This window comes from Perca flavescens, chromosome 15, assembly GCF_004354835.1.
Source record: "Perca flavescens isolate YP-PL-M2 chromosome 15, PFLA_1.0, whole genome shotgun sequence".
Classification (NCBI taxonomy): Eukaryota; Metazoa; Chordata; class Actinopteri; order Perciformes; family Percidae; genus Perca; species Perca flavescens.
This window is the reverse complement of record NC_041345.1, coordinates 26,643,625-26,667,377: the sequence shown is the minus strand read 5'-3', so window position 1 is coordinate 26,667,377 and position 23,753 is coordinate 26,643,625. Positions and strand designations below refer to the sequence as shown.

Here is a 23,753-nt window from a genome sequence, read left to right as displayed (position 1 = left end):
TTTTTATAAATAATTTCCTAAAACAGTTGGTCACTGTAGTTTTAAGCAAACATAACTCAAACAGGAGGAAATTGCATTTGTTGATTATTGTCAGTTTTTTTTCTAATGCGGGCATGGCCACATGGCTGACCGCGGCCTGGACCTGGACGGTAGCTACAGACCGCGCAGATAATCCAGTTAAAACGGCAATTGCTTCACTCAATTAAGCCAGTCAAATGGATTGTCTGCCGTGTCCACCGTCTACCTGCAGCGCCTGTTGTAAATATTCTTTTGGAAGGGTAGGACACCGCCTAATGTGTGTTCAGCTAAACGAACCAATCTCTGCAGGGTGGCGGTCCTGTTCGGGTACCAATAGACAGCACCAGTAAAGATAGCTATTTGTTTTATGTACAAGTTCCATACAAATTCAACGTGTCTGTATGTTGAAAGTATTCTACTATTTGACAACAGTTGATTTTATTTGATAGATGTAGGGGTAGAGTATAGGACGTCATTTAGACCTTGTGAGGTTTGAACCTTTAGTAACTGGACCTTTTTGAATTTTGACTGAATCGTGTGTGTGTGGTGTGAGAGATGTGTGAGGTGTGAGAGATGTGTGAGAGATGTGTGAGAGATGTGTGAGAGATGTGTGAGATGTGTTCCACAACGATGGCGCTCTGTGGCCCAGAGGAAGAAGATCTATCAGGCTGTGATGCACACACAGTACTTGTTAGTAGATGCACTCATTGCCGGGTTGGCAAACCTATCAATTAAAAAAGTTTCATTTAGAATAAAAACATCAGATTTTATAAACTACTTGTGTTTTGTGTGCAGAAACCTTAATGTGTAAAGTAACTAGTAACTAAATCTGTCAGATGAATGTAGTGGAGTAAAAAGTACAAAATTTCTCTCTGAAATGTAGCGAAGTAGAAAGTGGCATGAAAAGAAAAAAATACTCAAGTAAAGTACAAGTACCTCAACATTTGGACTTAAGTACAGTATTTGAGTACATGTACTTAGTTACATTCCACCACTGAAATTCAAATTAACATGTATAACTTTTATCACAAAAAAGACCTCCAGCTGTTCAAAGACCACATCCATTTGTGTTGATAGGATGTGCTTCAGACAGAGATGTCTCTCGCCGAGGCTCTGACCATGGTAAAACCAGTGTTGGGTTGATACTAACACAGTCTCAGGGGGACAGACTTGGCTTAAAGGCTTGTTCACTGGCATCCACAAAAGGCAAACGCTGCGTCCATAGCGTCACTGAGATGTAATGTGACGTGAATTCATCCCAGCAAAGTAGCTGGGATTAGTAGCATTATACATGACCACAACTGTAATACATATGCAGTGAACAATCGGGAGTGTTGGGGATCAGAATCATTACACATTGGTACTCCAACTCACAGACAGTAGCTTGGTAAACGAAGAATGAATGCCACTTTGGTCACAATCAGCCACATTTGCTGTGAAAATGCTGCAGTTTGAGTTTGAAGTACCGCTGTGTTAGTAAGGTGTGTGTGCGTGTGCGTGTAGCTGTAGTTGTAGTCAGTGTGGGTTGCTTTGGTTTCAGGGCGTGGTGTTGCCGATCCCGCCCATATCCGGGGCTTCACTGCGGGACGTTCTGGGCTCTCTCTTGCTCTCTATTGTAGGTGGGACCGAGCCTCTGCCTGTCTCCCTCATCCCCCCCCCCCCACACCACACTCCCCCGTCTCCTCCCTTCTCCTCCTTTTCTTTCTTCCTGTCACTCCTGACCATTTGCCTTCACTTACATCAGCTCAGCAGTATTTGGGTCTCCATCGGCTGATGCACTGTTTACTTCCTAATTGTTTAGATGTGGACCACTCAGGCATGTTCTTTGAGGTACTTCAGGGAATGCCTCTCCACCCTCATTATACTTTGTTGCCTTTTGGAAGAAATACAAGGGTCATGAATAATTAATGAATGTGTCATGTGCTGTTGCATCTCATTACTTCTTTTTGTTTAAAATCCAAATACCAGTTGGTGATGCCTTGTGCAGAGTAGAAGGTCTTTAGGACTCCCAGAGAGACTTTAAATATCTTCAAGTGCTCATATTATGCTTTTTGCCTTTTTCCCTTTACTTTATAGTGTTATCTATCTTTTTGTGCATGTTATAGGTTTACAAAGTGAAAAAGCCCAAAGTCCACCCCAAAGGGACTTACCATCTCCAACAGAAAACACTGTTCACAAACTTCTCCAAACAGCTCTATTGTAGTCCAGCCTTTACTTCAGAGACAAACGTGCGTCGCTTTGTAACACACGTTATAATGCTCGCCTAGCTGCTAGCGTGGCACTCCCTCATACTCTGCAACTGACTAGCTAGCAGTACTTACTGCGCATGTGCGACTCCCAACAAAGATGGTACAGAAGTGAGATGCCTCACTCTGTAGCTAAAACACAGAGCTCAACACACAGGGTGAAAAGAGGAAAAAATAATATGATAAATAATATGATAATATATATATAAAAAAAATATGGTGTTTTTTGAAAATTAAACCACATAAACCTATTCTGGTACAACCTCTTAATACAATTATGAACCTGAAAATGAGAATCATATGAGCACTTTAAGCTAATGTGTGGATGTGGACTCCCAGGTACCTGAGGGAGCTCACCCTCTCTACAAGAGTCCCATGGATTCTCAGGGTTGTGTAGCTCCCCTGCTGCTTCCTCCCAGAGACGTTCAGTAGGAGGCTGTTGGCCTCGCAGCATAGCGATAGCTGCTTCTGCTTCTAACTGTTGGTGATTTGGCCTATCACCGCTATGTCATCAGCAGTCTTTGGGGGGCACCCCTGTTCACAATGACTGGCCACCTGAGATTGTGATATTAAAAGCTAAACTGAAGTTAAGAAAGTCTCCATGCATTTTAAATGACTGTACAGTTACTGCACAGTTGTGTACGGTTACTGTACAGTTAGTGTACAGTTACCCTGTTTGACTATTAATCGAAGCCCATCAGTGGCAACAGGTCAAGCAAAGCAGTCTAAGTATCTTTTTCTTTAGCTATGTCCTTTAGCCTGTTAGGATGTACAGTCTAGTCTGTCCAGCGTGTTCTGGGTCTTCCCCTCCCCCCCCCCCCCCAGCTCCACAGGGCGGGGTCTTGAAGGTATCCTAATCGGATGCCCCAACTACCTCAACATGAAGGAGAAATGCTCCTAATTGAAACTGACTCCTTACATTTACACAAGTCCAAAGCAACCCATACTGACTTTCAAGGGTCTTCAAATAATTGTAAATGCCGCTGGTTAATAATGGTTGTCACTCATTCTCTGTTGTCTACGTAGTACTGTGGGTTGTGTTTTGTTTGTGCAGCTAATTCTTAGCAGTTAATGTTTGTGTATTTCTTTTGGTATCTAGTAGACCAGGCCAATGGCAGTCCTTGAAACCTGTCCTGGTTGCAGCTATCATTTGTCACGTATTCATGGCTAAAAAATATGAGTTATTGTTGTTTTTTTTGTTTGTTTTTTTTATAACTTGACAACACCACGTATGCTTGTGAATTATTCATGACCCTCAAATCTTCAACGCAGACTCGCTAGCCTTCACCCCAAAAAAAAACAAACACACATTGCCACATATTGATCAGCTTTTACTTTTTCAAATGTTCTAAACTGGAGCTGGAGCTTGGTTTTGGCTGCTTCATACCACTGAGAGGAAAGGACTCGGGCACCACTTCCATAACGACCAGTTTGACAAATCAAACAAGAAATGTTTGAGACATACAGTTACAATTACCACAGACATAACATATAGGAGCTTCAGAAGGCATGGACACTAAGCAAAATCTTTAATCCATGTTAACATCGCACCCTTTCAACCGATGATGGTTGTTTTGCATGTCCTACAGCAGATCACTTGTTCAGTGTGATAATGAGGATCTCTTGAGTCTCTGATGGCTGATCTGTGTATTTGTGTGTTCAACAGGTGGAGGATGAACTCAGCTCACCTGTGGTGCTATTTAAGTTTTCCCAGGAAACGAGTGCTGGTAAGAACAGATCTCCTTTGACCCTACAAACGTGTGGATGAAAAAGTTCAGTAACACTTTACTTGAAGGTATCTACGTAAGAGTGACATGACACTCCGGACCGTGGTCAGCACCGATTAGGCACTGGCACCGTTTTAAAAGTACCATTTTAGTACCGGTATCGGGGGGAAAAAAAAAAACAAGAGATACCCAACCCTAGTCATAAACATTTATGACTTGTTTATAATATTTATGACACGTTCATGACAGTGTAATGTCACTCTTATGTAGATACCTTCAAGTAAAGTGTAACTGATGCTCTTCCCGTGCTGCCGCAGCTCTTTTTGTTTTGTTGCGTTGTTGTGAAGCAATACACAGGAACTTTTGGGGTTTTGAGGAGCTGCAGCATTTATTCAGAGACAAACTGAAACCTACACTGTACATTTACTACCACTTAACAAGTAAACTGCTAATCTCTGCTCTGATAGCGGACAGCTGTCTGCTCTGAACGCATTCACCATCACACACTCTCACGTACACACTAAGCACTGAGCTGTTCCTGTTCCTGGGGGCAGTGGTGGCCTAAAGGTTAGAGACGCAAGCTTGTGATCGGGAGGTCATCTGATCAATCCCCAGACCGGACAGGATAAAATCTGGGTGGGGAAAGTGAAAGAGCAGCGCTTGTCCCTCCCTCATTACCACCACTGTGGTGCCCTTGAGCAAGGCCCATAACCTCCAACCACTCCAGTGGAGCTGCTCAGTGGCCAGCAGATTAGTCTGTGGTTATACTGGGCAGCTTCCAGGTGTGAACGTGTAACTGTGTAAATGTGATCAGGGCGTTCCTGCAAAAGAGAGGTTACCTCTCGGTGAACCTTTCCTGAATAAATAAAAAAGGAGCTTCCCCGGTCTTATAGACCGAGACTACCTCTTTTGGTCGGAAAAGAGGTAGTCTTGGTCAAATTTCGGCCGTTTGGTCCGGACCGTGGTCGGGGGGAGGTTTCACAACTGTAATCTTGGTTTGGATCAAACTGAAAAGTCTGAAAGTTTGGACCAAACGAGTTAGGTGTGAAAGCCCCCTTATTCACTGCACAGTGGAGACAGAAGTTCATATTTGCTGTAGAATTCTCTCTGAGTAGAATGAGTTTCTGGTGTTTCTCTGTTAAGTACTCCAGCCTAGTCTTTAAATGCCGCCGTTTATTTTTTATTGTAGTGCTAAAGTCAAGTGACGACGCTATAAAGAACGTTGCTGTGCTTGCGTCACTCCCTTACCCCTCTTACCAGTTACTATTGCCACTTGGCCAGTGCGACTGCAAATGGCAAAAACAGTTTTGGGGGAGAGTAGTTAGTAGAACTGGTTAAGAGTTGACTGTTCCTATAACTACGTTCCTGTAACTACTTGGTCAGAAAGAGGCTATAGACCCAATACGTCTACTCACACTAATCACAAGTGCTTTGATTAGTTAAGGTGTAGTCTATATCATACGTTTCATTTAGGGGATTGCTCCGGTGCCACCGGAAGATCCGCCGAATGTCCCTCATTTTCGGCCGGATGTCCGTCCCCTTCCTCTTTCTTTGTGTTGGCGTTCTAAACTCTGGTGGATTTCTGAGGACTATGGTTAACTGCACGTCAGATCTTTGCAGGGTAAATCCAGACAATTAGCTAGACTATCTGTCCAATCTGAGTTTTCTGTTGCACGACAAAAAAACTACTTTTGAACGTTCACACGTTCCACCAAAACAAGTTCCTTCCAGAGGCTATTTTGAAGAGGCACCGTTGCTCCGTCCAGCGTTTGGCACCGCCCAAGACCATTGTGATGGGTTTAAAGAAATGCCAATAAATCGGAGCACATTTTTCTCCCATCCCAGAATGCTGTGTGAACCAACCAGACCTTCCTTTGCAGTGCTGTGGAGGAAGGTCTGGCAATGTGAGACTGGTTAAGGTGTGAATCTCTGCTTATAAAGAGTCTTTGTCCATCAGACCCCGTGATGGAAAAGTAATGTACTGCAGGATAGGATGTCTATGGTGAACATCTTTACATGTTTGCAGTGATGCCACGTAACGCGTTACTTGTAACGTGTTACTCTAATCTGACCACTTTTTTCAGTAACGAGTAATATAACGCGTTACTATTTCCAAACCAGTAATCAGATTAAAGTTACTTATCCAAGTCACTGTGCGTTACTATTTGTCATTTTCCTTAGTAAAAATATATATTTTTGCTTTCTTCTTGCGTCTCGGGGAGTGAAGTCACGTATGAGACAAGTAACGTTTTCAGCATGAGGACAGTTCACGTGTACCACGCAGCGACACAAACGTAAACAACAATGGAGGGAGGCGAGAGATGCGCGTTTTCTAGCTGTAAATACAGTCAATATTTAGAGTTTGTGCCAGCTAAAGACGGCAATATCAAGGTTCGTTGTACACTCTGTGCTGGTGGCGACAAAGTGCTATCTAGCTACAAAAACACTACGTCAAATTTGAAGAACCATTTGGAGTCGCAGCGCTGCAGTCAAACTTACAGAGCAAGTCCCAGCAGGTGGAGCGAAGCAGAGAGAAGGAGGTCCCCCACCACCCAAACAACAAAAGCTGGACTTCGGTGCAAAACCAGTAAGTGGAGAGTTGAAGAAGTTGGTCGGGCAGTAGGCCTATGTTGTAGTAGTGATGGGACAACCGACTCTTTTACGAGAGTCGGTTCAACCGGACGGTCGTTGGTTGGCCTACCGAGTTAATAGATTCGGTCACCGGTTCGATCGCGTTTAACTTTACATATCTATCAAGATAACATTACGTGTATTTGTATGTGATATAGGCCTAATACTTTCCCCTTGGTAATGTAGGATATGAATTTCCATGAACACAATTCTAAAATGCACGAGACATAAAGGCTTCTGCTATTGATAACTCAAACTTGCCGAGAACCTAGACACCCGTTTGATTACATGACTCATGCATTATGTCTTGTTCAGTAGTCTGGTGCACAGTCTCCTGGTGACAGCCTACCTATCACGTAACAAACCTTTAACTTAACATAACTACTAAGATAACATGACGTGCATTTGTATGTGATATCCATCAATAATGTAATCTATTAATTTCTATGTACACAATCATCTAAGATGCACGAGAAATAAAGGCTTCTGCTATCGGTTGATAACTCAAACTTGCCGAGAACCTAGACACCCATTTGAATATAGACTTGTGCAGTAGCCTATCCTCGGTTACGGTCCTTACGGTCTCGTTCAGTAGCCTGGTGCGCGGTCTCCTCGTGACAGCCTAGCCTAGCTACCACGTAGCAACATTCACTTCTCTAACATTTAACTTAACATAACTACCAAAATAACATTCGTTTATTTGTATGTGATGTAGGCCTACTGTACTTCCCCATTGATAATGTGTAAATTGCCGTGAACATAATCCTCTAAGATGCACCAGAAACAAGGCTCGGTTAATAACTCAAACTTGCCGAGAACCAAGACACTGCTTGATTACATTAGACTTGAGCGGGCCGGCCGGTTGCACGGTTACATTAGAGTCGAGCGGGCCGGCAGGTTGCACGGTTACATTAGAGTCAAGCGGCCGGCCGGTTGCACGGTTACATTCGGTCTTGTTCGGCATAGGGTCTAGACATTAGTAGCTCATTTCCTGATTGATTCTAGCACCACCACTCCAGTCCAGTGGAGGCGCTAATGAGCGAGAGTACAACACACACTGTAGCAGAAGAATACCAGCTACACAACGGCCAACCAATGCGACCAACCATTGAATATATATAATGCCAATGGCACGAATGAAGTAAAAGAAAAAAACAGGAGTGAGTTGGTTCATTGACGTATGGCACTCGATTCCCCCGGCTCAGTGACACGAGTCGGGTTAATTAACCGGCTCTTCGGTCAGTTCGTCAACACTATGTTGTAGCGGAAATGCTGCCCTTGAACACAGTTAACTCGCTCTCTTTCGTGCCATAATAAAACAGATCCTTACTACTGGCAATGCCGAGCTACCTCACAGTAAACCGGTTGTCATTTTTATGTTGAGGCTGTAGTGGTGTTGTCGGCAGTGTTGTGGAGTAACGGAATACATGTAACGGCGTTACGTATTCAGAATACAAATTATGAGTAACTGTATTCCGTTACAGTTACAATTTAAATATTTGGTATTTAAAATACAGTTACATTGTTAAAATTAGTGGATTACATGACGATACTTCTCTGTTTCACGAGTTTATTCACTCTGAATAAATTAAGGCAACTTAATGCATTTTCCAGAAGCCCCGATATGAAATAGAAAAAAATTGCTATTTGCGTGATCAGTCACAATGGAGTCGGAACGGGCACGACAGAGCCAGGGCAGCAATAAGTTTCTATCTTGGAAATTCAAACAGCATTTCACATTAAAGAACGAACAGGGAGAATGAAATACAGCTAACTGTGCCGTGCAGCCTCTGCTTGCCAGCAACCAACCTCCTTTCAGCGTCCAAATTACTCCACCTCCAACCTGAAGAAGCATGCCCTCTTTGGTCATTTTTGTACATTTTTCTCAAGTTTTTTTTTTTCATTTTGTGATCATTTTTGCTGGGTTACTTCTTATGGCATGACATTTTGTAGGAATCCTTCTTTTCAGTCAGTTTTTTTAAATCCAGTGTTTTTTACTCTTACATGTCTTTTATACTTAAATGATTCATTTTGTACCCTCTGGACACCTTCGAGGCAAAAATGTCCACGCACACAAAAACTTATTAAATCATCATATATCAATATTTTTTTCTGCTTTTTTTTCATGAATCACTTAAACCACTTCTAACCTAATCAAAACCACCAAACATTCAATCATTTTCAGGATTTTAACCCTTTAAATGCCAGTTTATGTATTTGAAGTATTTCATTTTTTATAAAAAAAAACACAAAAAATGAAATTTCTCCCATATAATGAATAATATGTAGATGGGGCTTTGGTGGTGATAAGAGGCTTGGATATGTCAAAGATAATCAACAAAACTGATTTGATTGCATTAGTATTTTTTATGTAGTTCCAGATACTCCCTTTGGACACCTTTCGAGGCAAAAATGGCCCTATTCACTTCCATTATAACCACATGTTTTGATCTCACTGCCTTTACAGTATAAAACCATGCATTATTAGTCATATTTGACATTTTTACAGTATTTCACCAGATTCAACCATTTTGCCCTTGTAGGCCAATGCATGAAATTATTGTGTGTGTGTGTGTGTGTGTGTGTGTGTGTGTGTGTGTGTGTGTGTGTGTGTGTGTGTGTGTGTGTGTGTGTGTGTGTGTGTGTGTGTGTGTGTGTGTGACAATCTGTAAACAAACAATGATAATTTTAGTGGTGAAAAAAGCGCACTTTACTTTTGCCAGTTATATTATGGAGCCGTGTGTGCATGCATGCGTGTCTGTGTGTGAGAGTTTGTGTAAATCTGGGTGAAAAAAGGGCTTCTTTTGAAGGATGCATTTCATGTGTCTTTGAAGACGTGCTTGAATAAAAACATTGTCTCCATTTGTTGTAAACAGAAACAACTATTAGTGTGTTTATGCACCTGGCTCTACAGAAGGAGAAAGACCTGGAGCAAAGAGAAGGAGCCTTTATCTTCCAGCCAACTGCAGGACTCATCTGAAGATGACACAAGTTTCTGGAGTCTGACAAAATGGTCACTGGAGTCCTCCAATTCTGTGAGTGCCTCTAACCCTTCTTCTGAAAGTGGAGAGGACACTGAAGATCCTGTCCATCTTAACCTTGAATGGACAGTGAAGAATTGGCAAGTCTGGTCTCCATCTAATACTGAGACGCTGCGCAATATTCAAGCACCGACCGGCATGATGCCAGAGCCCACGAGATATGCCATATCAAGAATCCATAATGTGGCATCCTCTTTCAACCTTTTCTTCACTCCTGACATGATCCAGCTGATTCAGGAAATGACAAACTTACACGGGAGGTGTTCAATCTCAGGATGGAGTGATTTGGATGCTCAAGAGATTTTAACATACATGGGACTTCACACTTGGATGGTGTGTACCGGTCCAAAGGGGAATCCACCCGGAGCCTGTGGGATGTCCATAGTGGGAGACCAGTCTTCAGGGCCACCATGTCCCACAAACCATTTGAAATGATAAGCGCCAGTTTACAGCAAATGCAGGAGACAATGTTTTTATTCAAGCACGTCTTCAAAGACACATGAAATGCATCCTTCAAAAGATGCCTTTTTTCAGTCCTAAAATGATCATTGCTTGCTTACAGGTTCACGCAAACTCACACACACACACACACAGACACGCCTCCATAATATAACTATAATTTCATGCATTGGCCTACAAGTCTCATGGTCATCATCAGCTTAGTTGTCATCACATGACTGGAGTATAGAACATCAGTCACATGATGACAGGTAGTTCTATATTGTGGGAGATGGTGACCTCTGTTCCTGTGACCCTGTTCAAAGATGGTCTTTGGTGTCAGAGTGAATCGCCCAAACACACACACACACTCATATGTGGATGTGGATATTGATCCCCAATTTGGCCACTCACCCACTTTTTGCACTTCATATCCCACTCCATGTATACTTGTATTTTTGTATATTATGTTGACATGTGCATTGTTGTCTCTATTGTACAGTATGTTACTACTACATGTCTATTTGTTGAATGTATAGAGAGTTAACACCTACCAAAGTCAAATTCCTTGTGTATGTAAGTAAACTTGACTAATAAATCTGATTATTTATATACACACACACACACACACACACACACACACACACACACACACACACACACACACACACACACACACACACACACACACACACACATAATCTCACACACACAGACCTGCTACAGCTCCCTCTCCATCCTCACTGATAAGAGGCTGTGCTATGTGTAGAAGGGTCCTCAATGATCTTTCATGCTGTTACGTGGTCGTTAGAGTTAAAGGTGTGAGTGGGTTGTCTTTTGCTTTAGAAGACTATAAGATGCACTTACAAGCTCTGAAAAGCTAGGAATTTCATCTTTTTGAGCTTATACCATTTTGTTACACATAATGTTCCCAAATGCTCATAAATGAAATTCCATGCTCAAGCATGTGAATGGATTTCAGGGATTATTCACATAATACCAAGATAATCACAGTATATTGTTGTATTCTCCCTTTCCCTCTTTCTTCTGATGGTAGCGTCCAGTGGGGGTTCAGTGGAAGGTTACTGTGCTGGGGATAAAGAGGTGCTGGATGCCTTCAACAGATGGGTGAGTGTTTCCTCCTCCTTAACCCTCCTGTTATCCTTGGGTCAAATTTGACCCGTTTTCAAAGTTTCTATATCAGAAATGTGGGTTTCTTTCAAGCAAATTGCACAAAAATGGCACGGATAGTTCCATAGAAATGCTGTTTGAGTATAATTAATGATCAGTTCACTACTTTAATTTTGGGTGTTTTATTCAATTTTATAGCATTTGGAGGAAAAAAATGAAATTGTCTCAAAACAGTATCCTGACTTAACTGACATATATACCAGTCTGTGATTATCTCAACATACCTTAACTATTAGTCAAAATAATTCATAATATCAACTTTTTTGTAACAAAAAAATTTAATTTGTATAATTTCATATAAATGAGGTTTATTGGTCATGAATACCACAAAATAAGTGTAAAACTTATAAGTTAGTGTTAGTGGTGAATCCAGTGGTAATGGAAGTAAAGCTCAGAAAAAAAGAATGAAAAAACTTGAAAAAAGTGACCGAAACTTCATAAAAAGCGTCAAGAACGTTGAAAAAAAAGGGTTAATTTTTACACGGAAGGACAACACAAAGGTTAAACGCATACTGTGCCTTGTATTTTTGTGCCTATGCTAGTTAATGCTCCGAAAATTAAGATTTTTATATAAATGAAATAATGTGCATGAAGCGGTTGTGGGATTTAAACATCCGCAGGCTGATAAGAAAGTTAGATCTTTCTGTGTTTGTTTGATGCACATAGCAGCTCACAAGGTGTAAAGGTGCCAGTCTTAAATACCCTGCATACTGTATATGATACCATGTGCTGATAGCATTTAGAATATGAACAATAAAACATGGTGGGCGGGAGAAGTGTTTAAAGCAGGGCTGGGCGATATGGAGAAAATCAGATATTGCGATATTCTTGTCCTAACACCTTGATGTCGATATTGTGGCGACATTCTACGGTTTACAATTGGTGCTTTAACAAAACTTCTTCACAATGAGATTTTAGATAAATAATCTTCAGTAATGTAGATATAATGACTAAGTGGGTAAAGGTACAAATAATAGAACAGCTAGAACAGAAAATGACATCCCTTTACTGTAATGCAACCTTTAAAACCAGGAAGAGACAACACTTAAGCCATTTACGATATTACGATATCTAGTCTCATATCACGATATCAATATAATATCGTGATATTACGATATCTAGTCTCATATCACGATATCAATATAATATCGATATATTTCCCAGCCCTAGTTTAAAGCTCACACTAGTCCACACCTTGCCGTGTGCACGCTCTCAAAGTAAGACATGATTTAGAATGTAACCATGGATTTATGGGTGTTTGGTTGATAACTTATCACATTCAAATCTGAATACAGGTTTAAGTTCTCACTCTTCTAAAGCCCATGGCCATGGCTGTGTGCATGGTTGTGTCCAGTTTCCAAACAACCGTAAATTTACTAATTTGGTGGGACTATTGTGTGCTATAACAAAAGGTTCAAAAGTCAGAACTGAACCTTTTTCACAAAATATTGTTCTCAACACTTAAAGAGCCCCTATTATACTCCTTTTCAGCATCATATTTGTACTCTTGGGGTCTGCTAGAATAGGTTTACATGCTTTAATGTTCAAAATAATATTATCTTTCTCATACTGCCCATTTGCTGCAGCTCCTCTGTCTGAAACACTCTGTCTGAGCTCTTGGCCCCGGCTTCCTGAAAAGCCCAAACAACTATACAACACACTTAAAGACGGGGGAAATCCAGTAAAGCATAGTAGGGGGCTCTTGAACACTTACCTCTCAACAACCACACAGTTGATATATTCCTGTCCCATTTCCCCTGGGTGCAGCTGGGTGAACAGCTGGTGCAGCTGGTTCCCAGCAGTGGGGTAGATGTGGTGGAGCTCGAAGATGAGGGTACATGTGTCCGCTTCAGTCCCCTCCTGACTGCTGCAGGTAACACACACACACACACACACACACACACACGATTTTTAAATGTTAAAAACAATTCAAACAATACCAAGTAACAGTCCTGACCATGAGTTTCTCCCTCCTGTCCAGTTCTGGGGACCCAGCAGGAGAACATTGAGGAGTTGGCGGAGAAACTGGCACAGCTGTTGCCCGTGATGTGCTCCACAATGTGCCTCAGACAGGACTTCAGAGAGGAAACCCACCGACACTCTCCCTCACTCACATACATCCAGGACCTCAGCTGGCCTGGCCTTGGCGCTGTGCGGTAAGAACGGATACACTTGAAAGGCATAATATGGAGTGAGTGAGTAAGTGTAAAAAAGCAGTGAATCAGAGGAATAAGTTTTCTTTTCTGGCGATTTAATTCTAAAGCTGAAATAAACGCACACAAACCTCTGCAGAAAAGGTGCCGCATCGTAGGATTATGAGTGAATGCAGAGCTTCATCCTGTCTGTACAACCTGCACTCTGTTATTGGCTGGGGGTTGCACACCCACATGGGGCCCAAAGGCTCTTTGTTACTGACCAGACATGACCTGCACATAGCAACACAGAAAGGAAAACAGGGGGCAGGGTGTCTGCAGATACGGACACCCCCCACACACTTCTGGTGGGTCAGAAGTGATGATTGAGAGGGATTACTTTTATATAAGTTTATACATTATTTAGGAAAATCCTGCATACTATGAAGCACTGTGGAGTAAGGTATTTCTACATCACAGATGCATTTTGAGAAAGGAGAAAAACCCAACCCACAGAGAGAGGAAGGGGAGGGTCAAAGGAGGCTTTATCCTGAAAATGTACTTCTGTTGATCCAGACTAGGGAAAGAACAATGAGTGATCAAAGTTGTGGTTCAGCAGATGGGTTAGGTGATCGGAGTGAGTTGGCGTACAGGTGGGGGAGGTTCAGAGGTAGTGAAGTTGATGAATTGGCTCACTCACAACACTTAATTGGAAAGTTTTAAGGATGGGATGAAAGCAGTAGATGGTCAGGTGACCCTCCTCAGATAAATGAGATAGTACATACAGTGCTGCTCATGAGTGTAGGAACCCATGCTAAAGTTGACTAAAAAGAGGAATAAAAAAATCTGATTTTGGAAATTGACCTTAAAGACGTAATTAAAAATATGAGGAAAAATCCAACCTTTAAGGACCCAAATTTTCTTTGTTAATGAATAATGTATCGTAAATAAATAAATGTTCTTCCTTAAAATACACGGGACAATCGTAAGTACACCGGTGTACTTGCGTATAAAAAAATAAAAATAAAAATCTGCCTGCTTCTATGGGAATTTTGATTTTTAAAGGGCAGTTATTTCATGAATCCAGGATACTATGCAACCTGATAAAGTTCCCTTGGCCTTTGGAATTAAAGTAGCCCCACATCATCACATACCCTTCACCATACCTAGAGATTGGCATGGTTTTATTTCACTTAGCCTAATAGCTGGTACCCCATGCCAATCTCTAGGTATGGTGAAGGGCATGTGGGGGGGGCTATTTTAATTCCAAAGGCCAAGGGAACTTTATCAGGATGCATAGTATCCTGGATCCATGAAATAACTGGCCTTTAAAAATAAAACATATGCCTGCCTCTATGGGAATTTAACATAGGGGTGTCTATACTTGCCCCCTGTATTTTAAGGAAGAACATTTATTTATGTACGATACATTATTCATTCACAAAGAAAATTGGTGTTCTCAAAGGTTGGATTTTTCCTAATTGTTTCAATTAAGGCATTAAGATCAATTTCCAAAAGATTGTTTTTTTTTTTATTCCTCTTTTTAGTCAACTTTAGCAGGGGTTGCTATGCCCATGAGCAGCACTGTAAGATCAGTGTGTCAAGTTGATAAATGGGCTGGATAGATGGTTAGGGTTACATCACTCTGTAAGTCCTATGGTTCAGTGAGTGCGGTGTGCAAACAGGAAACAAAGGTGGTGGTTACTAGAGATTTATGTTGGTTAGGTGACCCGTTGGATTATTCCACACCAGCAGCTGGATAGAGTAGGGGATAAGTGTGACGCTTGGCAACTGGAAGATGACGGAGAAGTCAGAGCACTTCCTCCGAAAGATAAATAAGGTGTTACATAAGTGAAATACAGGGATAAGTGGGTCTGCTTCGGTAGAAATGGAGTTGATTAATTGGCTGGAGTGTGGGGAGAGTTAGAGATTGAACAGGAGAGTAGGGTTTGGTCGGTTACAGTTGCAAGCAATTCCTCAGGCAAGTCTCATTAGGCGCGGAACCATCAGTGAAAGCGAGGTTGATAAATGGGATGGATCAGTCTTGCCATGTCTGAATAAAGCCATAAGGAACATTTGTGTGACAGACACTTCTGTGTAACCCATCACAACAGACTGATTGTTGGTGATGCTGTTGTGGAGCACTTTTCGTCTGAAACGTTGGAAAAGCTAGAGCAGATAATAAATAAATAACGCTCAAAAAGCTTAAAGACTAAACTTGCTAAAGAAGTCCAACTACAATCATGAGGTCTGAGAAAAGTCTTTTAGTTACAATCATTCAGCTTAGGCGCTGCACCTAAACCTTATAACTGCAGGGAAACCCCTGAATGTCTTGTAGTGGTTGTATTTGTCTGACAGTTGCCGCAGACAAAAGGATAAATTAACACTACATAGATTAAACCAGCAGCGATAATGAGCAACATTTAAACAATGTTGGGATTAGCTGTGGTGCTCAGTAGGATTCAAATTTGGGATGTGACAGGTGTGTGTTGATGTTCAGGTACGAGCCTCAGACTGAAGGAATGGATGAGAGCAGGAAGAAGCAGGAGCTGGAGAAAATCAACACTGAGCTGCTGAAGAAACTCCAAGATCTTGACACTGACATCGTTTTCTCCACTGGTTAGTGCCTCTTCACAACTCAGAGGCCTGTCAACAGTGTATTGACAGCATTTCTCAACTTTTTTTCCTTGTTTTTTTTTCTCGCCTTTCCCCATCTCCTCCTCTCTCTCCCCAGGCCCTGAGTTTGGGACAGAGGAGCACTGTGTCTTTGTTGGCATGGTCACGGAGGACGTCGATGTTTCAGAGTTGGTGGAAACAGTAGCTGCCCTCGGGAGGGACATAGAGGAGAGCGGGAGGGTAACTGCTACATCATTCTTTTTTTTATAGGATACTTGAAGGGCTATTGGATAGTTTCAAAAAGGTTTATCAAAAATTAAATGAATAGTTTACACTAGAAAGAGGAAGGTGACGGACATCCGGCTGAAAAGAGGGACATCCGGCGAAATTTCTGCTGGCACCTGAACAAGCCCGGAAATGTAACGTCGTCGAAATAGACTACCTCTCACCAGAATACTGACAAAGTGGTCGCTATTATTATTATTTTTTTGGTTGTTATATTTTAATAGGTTATAATTAGCATGATTGGGGGTAATTGTGTTACTGTAACCCATCTTTAAATGATGAAAAAGTAAGAAAGAATGAATGGCTTAACAAATTTTCCCCAACAAAAACTCCCCCAGTTTGATTATTAGTAGTGGAAAATAAGCTGCAACTACCAGCATTGATAAGTGAAGCCAAAGCTGTGTTCTCTCTAATTTCCAGCAGGGGAGCAACTCCACTGGCTCCAAAAAGAAGTCTGTTTCTATAGAAGTCTGTGAGAGAATGACTTCTCAATTGATTGATTACCTCAGTAAAGCTTTTCATAATGAGTTAATGTTCTCAATCGCTAGTTTCAAGTCTTCTTCAATACAGCATGATGTTCATTTAGTAAATGATGGTCCCATTTATTTTAAAACAGACGATAAAGCAGGGGATGCTTTAGGACCTGTCAATCAGGACAGAGGCTTAGCAATGCTAGCCATGCTAACACTGTGGACATTAAAATAGACCTTGACTTGTTTTTGGTTGTTGCCGTGTTTTCATCTTAAACTTTGACCCTCTCACTGTATGTTTTCACTTCAGCGAATTTAACTGGAACATTTCTGACGCCTAACATTGTCTTTGCCAACCAAAGCTAGCTAGCTAGCGCTAATGTTAGCTGTTAAATTAAGGGAAAGTCTGCCTAATTTCTGTCCTGGCGTACATGCAGATGAATGGCTCCAGTACCCAGAGGTCTGCGTTCACCCTCCGGTAAATCTCCGCTGGATGACTCAGAAGGGTTAAAAATCCGGGACTCTTCCTCTTTAGCGCTTAGCTTAGTACCATTGAACCATAGTGATACTGGCTTAACTGTGTTATTCTCCAAAATACCAAGATGGCTACTGCCAAAATGTAATCTTAGGGCTTCAAAACGTCAGTCCACAAACCAATGGGTGACGTCACCAATGCTACGTCCATTATTATTTTGACAGTCTATGGTGGAAGTGCATGTTAGCGCAGCCTGGTTTGCCATAGAGAAATGCTCAAAGTCAGTCACAAAACGGTTTCTTTTCATAAGGTCGATATCAGGCGTTCGCAAAACATCTCTCTTTCCCAGATTGGATTCTGCCTGAATGGGTCTTCCTGGCACTGGGAGACTAGTGACTCAGAAGCGTCACCTTTTCCTCATGTGAAGGGTCAGAGCTGACCCCCCGGCCTCCTCATGCACACCCCCGGATCTATCAAACTGAAAGACTTAACGTGTAGACATGGTCCCAGGCTTCTAAATGGTACATATCAGGCTTTAGTGTTAACTACGGGAGACATGAATGATGGCGGGCTTCGTTCAAGATAACAACGGTACAGGAATAAATCCATCACAATAACCTGACCTAATGATCATACAATGATATATTAAAATGTTAAGTCCCAGCTTTGGTTGTTGCACAATTATTTATTTTTTTAGAAAATGCATATGAATCACATGTTCATAGTAATATACAGTATATCAACTGTTTTGTCTTTTATTTGACATTTGTAAATCATAGTGACTCTTTGTTGTGTAGCTGTTGGAGAACATGACGGAGGTGGTGAGGAAAGGCATCCTGGAGGCAGAGCAGCAGCTGCAACTGGCCAATGAGGAGAAACTCATGGAAGTGTGTGTGTGTGTGTGTGTGTGTGTGTGTGTGTGTGTGTGTGTGTGTGTGTGTGTGTGTGTGTGTGTGTGTGTGTGTGTGTGTGTGTGTGTGTGTGTGTGTGTGTGTGTGTGTGTGTGTGTGTGTGTGTGTGTAATCTTTGCCTTCATGTGTCTCTGTCTGTAGGGGATGCTGAGGCAGCTTCCTCTGGTTGGCTCTGTGTTGAACTGGTTCTCTCCATTTCAAAGTTCCATTAAGGGCCGGACCTTCAACCTGGCTGCAGGTACAGTGTGTTGTTGTATGGTGACCATTAGAGAGGACACTCTGAAGTGGCCTTAATGTCAGATCAGGTGTAACTTTTCAACCCAGTGATGAGCTTGAAGCGCAACACAATCAAAAGGGAGCTTTGTGGTAGTCTAAAATGTCACATGAATATCCTCTACTTTTTCAAACTTCATCCAACATGACTGGTTTGTCATTGTCTTTTTTTTGTAATTGTCCCACAATTATGAGTGGACCGTTATGTTCAAATACGAGTCTAATATAATATACAGTACATATGATGTAAAAGAGACCCCATTTTGAAACATGCTGAATGTACACAAATGGCCATGTGTTGCTACACTACAGGGTTAGAACCATACTTACACTGTGTGTATTATGCTGAATGCTTATTAAAGGTCCCATGGAATGAAAATGTCACTTTATGAGGTTTTTTAACATTAATGTGAGTTCCCATAGCCTGCCTATGGTCCCCCAGTGGCTAGAAATGACAATAGATGTAAACCAAGCTCTGGGTATCCTGCTCTGCCTTTGAGAAAATGAAAGCTCAGATGGGCTGATCTGGAATCTTCTCCTTATGAGGTCATAAGGAGCAAGGTTACCTCCGCATAGCAGTTGGTCAAGGCCACACACCCCCCCCACACCCAAGCTCATTGTGGGACTGGCTCTAGTGGCTGTAATTCTGCACCAAGGCTGAATTTCGGGAAAGAGACTTCAGATACACTATTAGGGGACCACTGAGGCCTATATAAAAGCATCCAAAAAGCAGCATGTCATAGGACCTTTAAAGGTGTGTGAATGTGTGTCAGTATTTGTGTGTAACATTCTGTAAATGTTAATGGTGTGTGTCCAAAGGTTCCCTGGACTCCACAGAGGTGACGTACTCCACTAAGGCCCAGACAGGCAGGCCGTCCCAGCAAGAGACTCCCACCTCCTCATCAAAGAAACTACCAGGTAGCGTTGTCTTTTTTTCCCCCCACCAGTGTTAAGTTACCATCAGTAAGACTGAGCTCTTCTTGCAGATTTATTTCAAATTAAAAGCCTACCAATAAAGGAAGGGATTATCAATCAATCAATCAATCCATAATCAACATGTATTTATATAGCGCTTTAACGCAGCCAACAGGTATCCAAAGTGCTTTACAACAAGGACCAAGAATAAAACAACATAACATACAACAAATAGAATAAAACATAGAATACAGTAAAATCAGAAAAGGTTGCAAAAAAACAGGAGGAAGAAAGGGAAAATGTCACAACGCTGCTATGTAGTAAAAGCCATCCTAAATAAATAAGTTTGGATTTAAAAGAGCTACGTCTGAAATAGCGCGAATGTCAGGAGGTATCTTGTTCTAAAGTCTTGGGGCAGCAACTGCAAAAGTGAAGATCACCCCACAGTTTGTACCTTAACCTTGGGACTTCAGTCAAGTGTTTTTTTGTATGTTGTTCATTCATTCGTAATTCATTCATTCAAGTTGATTGGATGTCCGGAATGACCTGTTGTGCTTGCGAAGGGTTTGAGTCTCTGACAAATACGCCAGGGCTGGGCCATTTAAGGCCTTAAAGACAAACATTAAAATCTTAAATTCGATTTATAAAATGCACTGGGAGCCAATTGAGCGTGTGAAGAACGGGGAGGTAATGCGTGCACGTCTGGAGGTATTTGTTAAAAAGCGAGCAGCAGCATTTTGCACAAGCTGAAGATGCGAGATGGTAGAGCATTACAGTAATCCATCCTCGAACTAATAAAGGCGTGAATTGGCTTCTCTAGATCTGTCACAACCAAAGTTAAAAAAAGGTCAAAGGTGACGCCAAATCCTCCTGCATCGAAGCATGTTTAGGAAGGGCTTAACTTTGGCCAGAAGATGAAGCTGGAAAAAAGCTAATTTTAACAACATTGCTTATCTGTTTGTGAAATGTCAAACTGCTGTCAAGGAATGTAGAGTTTTATTGACCGTAGCTTAGCAAAGATGGAGAAAAAAAAAAACTGCAAAGCTCGCTCACAACAGACAGGGCCTTTGCAAGATAACCGGTTCTGTTACCTTGGTGGCGTTGTGTCTGCACGCAGGGCTATTTGGTATTTGGTTATTAACTGCAGAAGTGGAGATATAGAGGCTTTGGGGTCTGAAATAAATATTGGACCCAGCATGTTTAAATGTGCATATTTATTTACATTGTCAAAAACATAGGAACATCACAATAGCAGTTCCTGGGAGGAAGGAAAGAACCTCAATTTCTTTTTCAAATCAAGAAAAGCAATCACTTATTTGTCCATTTCCATCTACAAGAATGGTTTTCCCCTCTATTGTTTCAGGTTAGCTACTGTATGTAATGTAATGTTGGATAGCTTTTACGTCTTCTTCTTTGGAGAACATGAAAGTAGATAGTAACTTTTCTCTGCACTATCTGAGCATTCTCTCTTTGTCACAGAACTCTGAGTCACACTCACCTTGTACACTTCCTGTCTTTCTGTTGTCCCCCAAAGGTCAGAGATTATTCCGGCGCTCAGGGGCAGGCTCTGAGTCCTTCAGTGAGACCAGCTCCATCGGACAAGCTGAGGAGCCAACCGCGGGGGGGAGGAGCACTCCGAGCGGCAGCGTCCACCCACCAGCCTGTCCGCCTGCAGCCGAGGAGGACGCACAGCCTACGGATGATGTCGCAGCAGAGGAAAGCCCGGAGTTTAGTTTGCAGGTGCACACACCGGTGGAGGAGGAAGTGACCTCAGAGGAGAGGCAGCCTGAAGGCCAGGAGGCGGAGCCAAGCGGGACATAGGAGAACTCTCTCTGCTGGCATCCATCCAGCCGTCCTCCAAATGGTACCAGTCTAACAGAGGCTAAACAAATAGGTGTGATTACACTGTTAATCTAACTCTTCCAAGGAAGTAGATCAGGCTGTTTTTCTCTCTCCTATCAAAGTTAATGGGAAAATCCACCCCGGGATACTGCATTCATTCATACCTTTTAAAGTGATAAAGTGTCCTACTATATTTTTCTCTATTTTGCTGCAGCATTCTGAGAAATGTGTTTTCCCACAATTGTCAGAATGCTATTTAACCACTCCCGAAAATGCACATGAGAGGGTTGCTTTTTAGGGCTGCAACTAATGATTATATTCCTGGATGAATTAGTTGGATTAGTTGTTTGGTCTCTAAAATGTGGAACAGTGTTTCCCAAAGCCCAAGATGTTTCAATTTTATTATACCGTCTAATCGCTTATCAAGTGTAGTGATGGAGTGAAATGAGCAGACTACTGACTGGAGAAATGTCCAACTCTTTGTAGCTGCATTGGAAATATCTTCACACATCATCTCATCTCTGACTGGCCCTGTAGTCACAGGAATGACGAGAAAGAGAGAGAGAGAGAGAATTGGAGGACCAGAGTCCCTATTTTCACTTTATCACTGGAGTGCCACTGCATTCAAATATTTAGATTCCTCACTGTAAATGGTCTACACAGATGTTATATATCTAACCTATAGAATGACTAACTATAATTATTTAAAATAACATGAATCTGTATAGAAGGAATGGAGTATCATAATCTATTTAATTTATGGCCACTGATAATAGCGGTCACCTGCTGTCGAGCTTCAAACCCTCCCTTCACGTTTGCACTAAAAAGAAATCACAGACAAAGAATAAAGAGAGAGAGAGATTTGACAAAAAAAAGTCACAATGCAATGAATATGAAGTTGTAATTTCATGAGGAAAAAGTCACAATATTACAAGAATAAATCAATAGGTTATGAGATAATGTTACATTATCAGTCGTATTACCAAAATGTACTTGTCATACAAAAAGTGAAATGCTCGGTAATAATTTACTAGAGTTTTAATTGTATGTGGTAGAAAGTTATGAAACTACAAGGTAAAAGGGACAGTTCACCCCAAAATCAAAAATCCATATTTATCTATTTATCAGTCTAGATAGTTTTCGTGTGAGTTGCCCAGTGTTGGAGATATCAAACATAATTCTCTCCAATATAATGGAACCAGATGGCAGTTTCATGAAGGAATTATTTTCTTTCTCCCGGACTACACACAAAACATACTAGAACAATCTAGATTGATAAATAGCACCAAGAGGGAAAAGATGTACTTTTGATTTTTAGGGTGAAATTTCACTTTAATATGTGAAACATTACAAGATAAAGTTGTTATTTTACAAGACAAAGTCATGATTTTACAAGAATAAAGTCGTATTTTTGAGAACTATGTTATTCAATTTTTGAACAGCTAAATATTTAGTTATTGGATTGATTGCCTGACTACATACAGTATATACAGGTCCTATCCTTCCTTTGAAAAGACTGAGTGCAGTATTCAGCTTATGTGGGAGTGTCCTCTGCTGGACTATAGGAACTCCAAGTTGCCATGGTTTCCTGTCGGACTGCATACTTAGTCGCACAGATATCATTTGCTTAATGGTGCTTATTGGCAGTAGCTCAGACTTGGCTTTGGGAACCGGAGGGTCGCAGGTTCAAGTCCCCCTACGTACCAAAAGTACGGAGTGTGGACTGGTAGCTGGATAGGTGCCAGTTCACCTCCTGGGCACTCCCAAGGGGCCCTTGAGCAAGGCACAGAACCCCCAACTGCTCGGGGCGCCTGTGCATGGGCCCCCTCACTCTGACATCTCTCCATCAGACCATGTAAAGGTACTGAGAATGTGTGTGTTTCAGGCCTGTAATAACGTGTGTAACTAACAACAGAGGGAACAAATTGTAATTTCCCTTGTGGGATTAAGAAAGTGTCAAATTTTAAAAATAACTAATAATTTTGGCACGTCGGTCGACACACTGTTCTCTGTTTACTACATTTATGTCATTACAATTTTTTTCTTGAAGAATTACGACTTTGTTCCCTTATCAAGACATTTTCTAGTAAAATAACAAGTTTATTTTCATAATGTTAAGACTTTCTTCCCAAAATCCTCCCAGTCAACGATATACACTCCGTCCACAGCTTTGTGAATCTCAACTCAAATTCCCTTTTATAATTGCACATGCAGCTGGGGTCAGAGTTATGTTTAGTTTATTTTTTATGTAAATGTATTTTTATTTTTTGTCAACAATGAAACTTGAGCAAAAAGTGACCTTCCTTCACAGAGGAGTGTTGCTTCGCAGGTTTTACCGTAGAAATGTTTCTTTGCCAAATACATCCTGCCAGACCTGGGTCAAAGTACTCCCTGTCCTGGATTACCATTTAAACTAGTGATGTTTGGTTCTGTGCCCAGGCTTCGGAGCATGTGTAGAGAAATCCCGGAAGTTTTCCGTGAAGCGCGTATCAGTTTAGACAATTGACGTCATTGATGACTTCGCTGCCCATCCGTACCACGT

At 41.6% G+C, this 23,753-nt stretch overlaps 1 protein-coding gene across 2 annotated transcripts in view; it reads left to right on the top strand.

The window, feature by feature from the left end:
- pdxdc1 (pyridoxal-dependent decarboxylase domain containing 1) overlaps positions 1–22,994 on the top strand; it is a 40,199-nt gene extending 17,205 nt beyond the window's left edge. For both annotated transcript variants that reach the window (XM_028599355.1, XM_028599354.1), the window contains exons 14-23: positions 3,931–3,991; positions 11,159–11,229; positions 13,060–13,165; positions 13,274–13,448; positions 15,925–16,043; positions 16,159–16,280; positions 18,068–18,158; positions 18,321–18,419; positions 19,274–19,372; positions 20,904–22,994. In XM_028599355.1, coding sequence (XP_028455156.1) covers positions 3,931–3,991; positions 11,159–11,229; positions 13,060–13,165; positions 13,274–13,448; positions 15,925–16,043; positions 16,159–16,280; positions 18,068–18,158; positions 18,321–18,419; positions 19,274–19,372; positions 20,904–21,190 — 1,230 coding nt within the window. In that variant the 3' untranslated portion in view covers positions 21,191–22,994. The remainder of the gene's footprint in view (positions 1–3,930; positions 3,992–11,158; positions 11,230–13,059; positions 13,166–13,273; positions 13,449–15,924; positions 16,044–16,158; positions 16,281–18,067; positions 18,159–18,320; positions 18,420–19,273; positions 19,373–20,903) is intronic.
- Positions 22,995–23,753: the final 759 nt, after the last annotated feature.